We start from the raw sequence: 1,771 nt of genomic DNA, 5'->3' as shown, positions 1-1,771 counted from the left end.
TGATGATATGTTAATCATATGATGATATGTTAATCATATGATGATATCTGAACCAATCTTATCAAACCAGTTTTTTTTTTTTTTCAAATGTCATGCTTATTTGAAAAAAAAAAAAGAAGCTTTTTAGTTTGCTTATAATTATAGTTTCCTCAAATGATTGGGGAGGACGCTAAAGAATAATCTACGGTGGTCAGAGCCACCATTGGCCACCCCCGTAGCTCTGCCACTGCACCTGGTGGTGAATAAAATCTGTGCTGCCTCAGACAAATAAAACAACAATCCTGCCTCTCTTCTTACACAGTGCAACTCCTACCCACTTGAATATCTTGCGCCAAGACCATTAAGGTTTACTTGTATTCCCAGTTCAACTCCAAACACTCATCTCCACAACTACAAAACATTCATCACCTTTGATCCTGTAACACGGTTTGATGGAGGGTTTGCTCAGGCACTTCCTGGTTACTTTGAGTTCTTCGGCTCACTAGAAGCTGAGATGTTTTCCTTCGTAATGGCACCATCAGTTCGAACGAATCTCGTATCAAAGCAGAAGTCTGGTCGTGTTCTTTCAATCAGAGATACATATTCCCTCTTTGTAACACGTGTTGGTTTCATGTTGTGTGTAGCTCCTGTTCAAGTACGATCTGGTGAAGTACGACATGGTGAAGGATGAACCGGTGAAAGACCAGAATGGTTTCTGTCAGCGAGTAGAGAGGGGTAAACATTTGAATCGTTTTTATAAACTTCACCTAAAAGATTTTTGTACTCGACTGACTTTTATTTGTATTGCCACACCCCGGTTGCTCTTTTCAGGAGAGACGGGTCTTTTGCTGTCCAAGGTGTGCGCTGTCAGCCCCTTCTTCGGCTACGCTGGAAGCAAACAGCTGACTGAGAAGAAGCTGATGAAAGATGTTTTTGTGAAGGGAGATGCCTACTTTAACACAGGGGACCTCATGGTGGAGGATCACGAGGGCTTCATCTGCTTCAGAGACAGAGTGGGAGACACGTTCAGGTACGCTTTGAGAAGGTGTTTGAAGACGCAAAGACTCTTCAGAGCATCCGTATCTCTGCAGCAGACCATGTTTTTGTCTTTCTTTTTGAATATATGCTCTGTTTTATGTTTGGCTCTTACATATGGCTTCAAGCTGAAAACGGTTTAATGGCCATAACGTGGTTTTACAAGCGTTAAGCTGCTTTCTCCTGTGTTGCATCACCTGTTCATTAACAGCAGTTTTAAGCAACAAAGAGCAAAAAAAAAAAAAAATCAGTTCTGTGGGTTTTAAGGTAATTTTAACCCTTAGAAGAACTTATGGAAGAATGTCAGCCACACATTGTTTCAGTTTTTTTTTTTTTTATGCAGTCAAGCATGATTTTATAAAATGTATTAATTTATTTTTACAGAACTTAAAAAAAAAAATCAACCATTACTACAGGTCCTTCTCAAAAAATTAGCATATTGTGATAAAGGTCATTATTTTCCATAATGTAATGATAAAAATGAAACTTTCATATATTTCAGATTCATTGCACACCAACTGAAATATTTCAGGTCTTTAATTGTTTTAATACTGATGATTATGTCATACAGCTCATGAAAACCCAAAATGCCCGTCCCAAAAAATTAGCATATCATGAACAGGTTCTCTAAACAAGCTATTAACCTAACCATCTGAATCAACGACGTAACTCTAAACACCTGCAAAAGATTCCTGAGGCTTTTAAAAACTACTACTACTACTACTACTACTACTACTACTACTACTACTACTACTAC

The 1,771-nt window shown here is 38.3% G+C and overlaps 1 protein-coding gene across 1 annotated transcript in view; it reads left to right on the top strand.

The window, feature by feature from the left end:
• Window positions 1-1,771, top strand: part of slc27a6 (solute carrier family 27 member 6) — a 40,899-nt gene that overhangs the window by 31,867 nt on the left and 7,261 nt on the right. Inside the window, exons 6-7 of the mRNA XM_037692190.1 lie at window positions 624-714; window positions 811-1,009. Coding sequence (XP_037548118.1) covers window positions 624-714; window positions 811-1,009 — 290 coding nt within the window. The remainder of the gene's footprint in view (window positions 1-623; window positions 715-810; window positions 1,010-1,771) is intronic.

The sequence above is a fragment of the Nematolebias whitei genome, chromosome 18, assembly GCF_014905685.2.
Source record: "Nematolebias whitei isolate Nwh7 chromosome 18, NemWhi1, whole genome shotgun sequence".
Taxonomy (NCBI): domain Eukaryota; kingdom Metazoa; phylum Chordata; class Actinopteri; order Cyprinodontiformes; family Rivulidae; genus Nematolebias; species Nematolebias whitei.
This window is presented reverse-complemented; position numbering and strand designations above follow the sequence as displayed.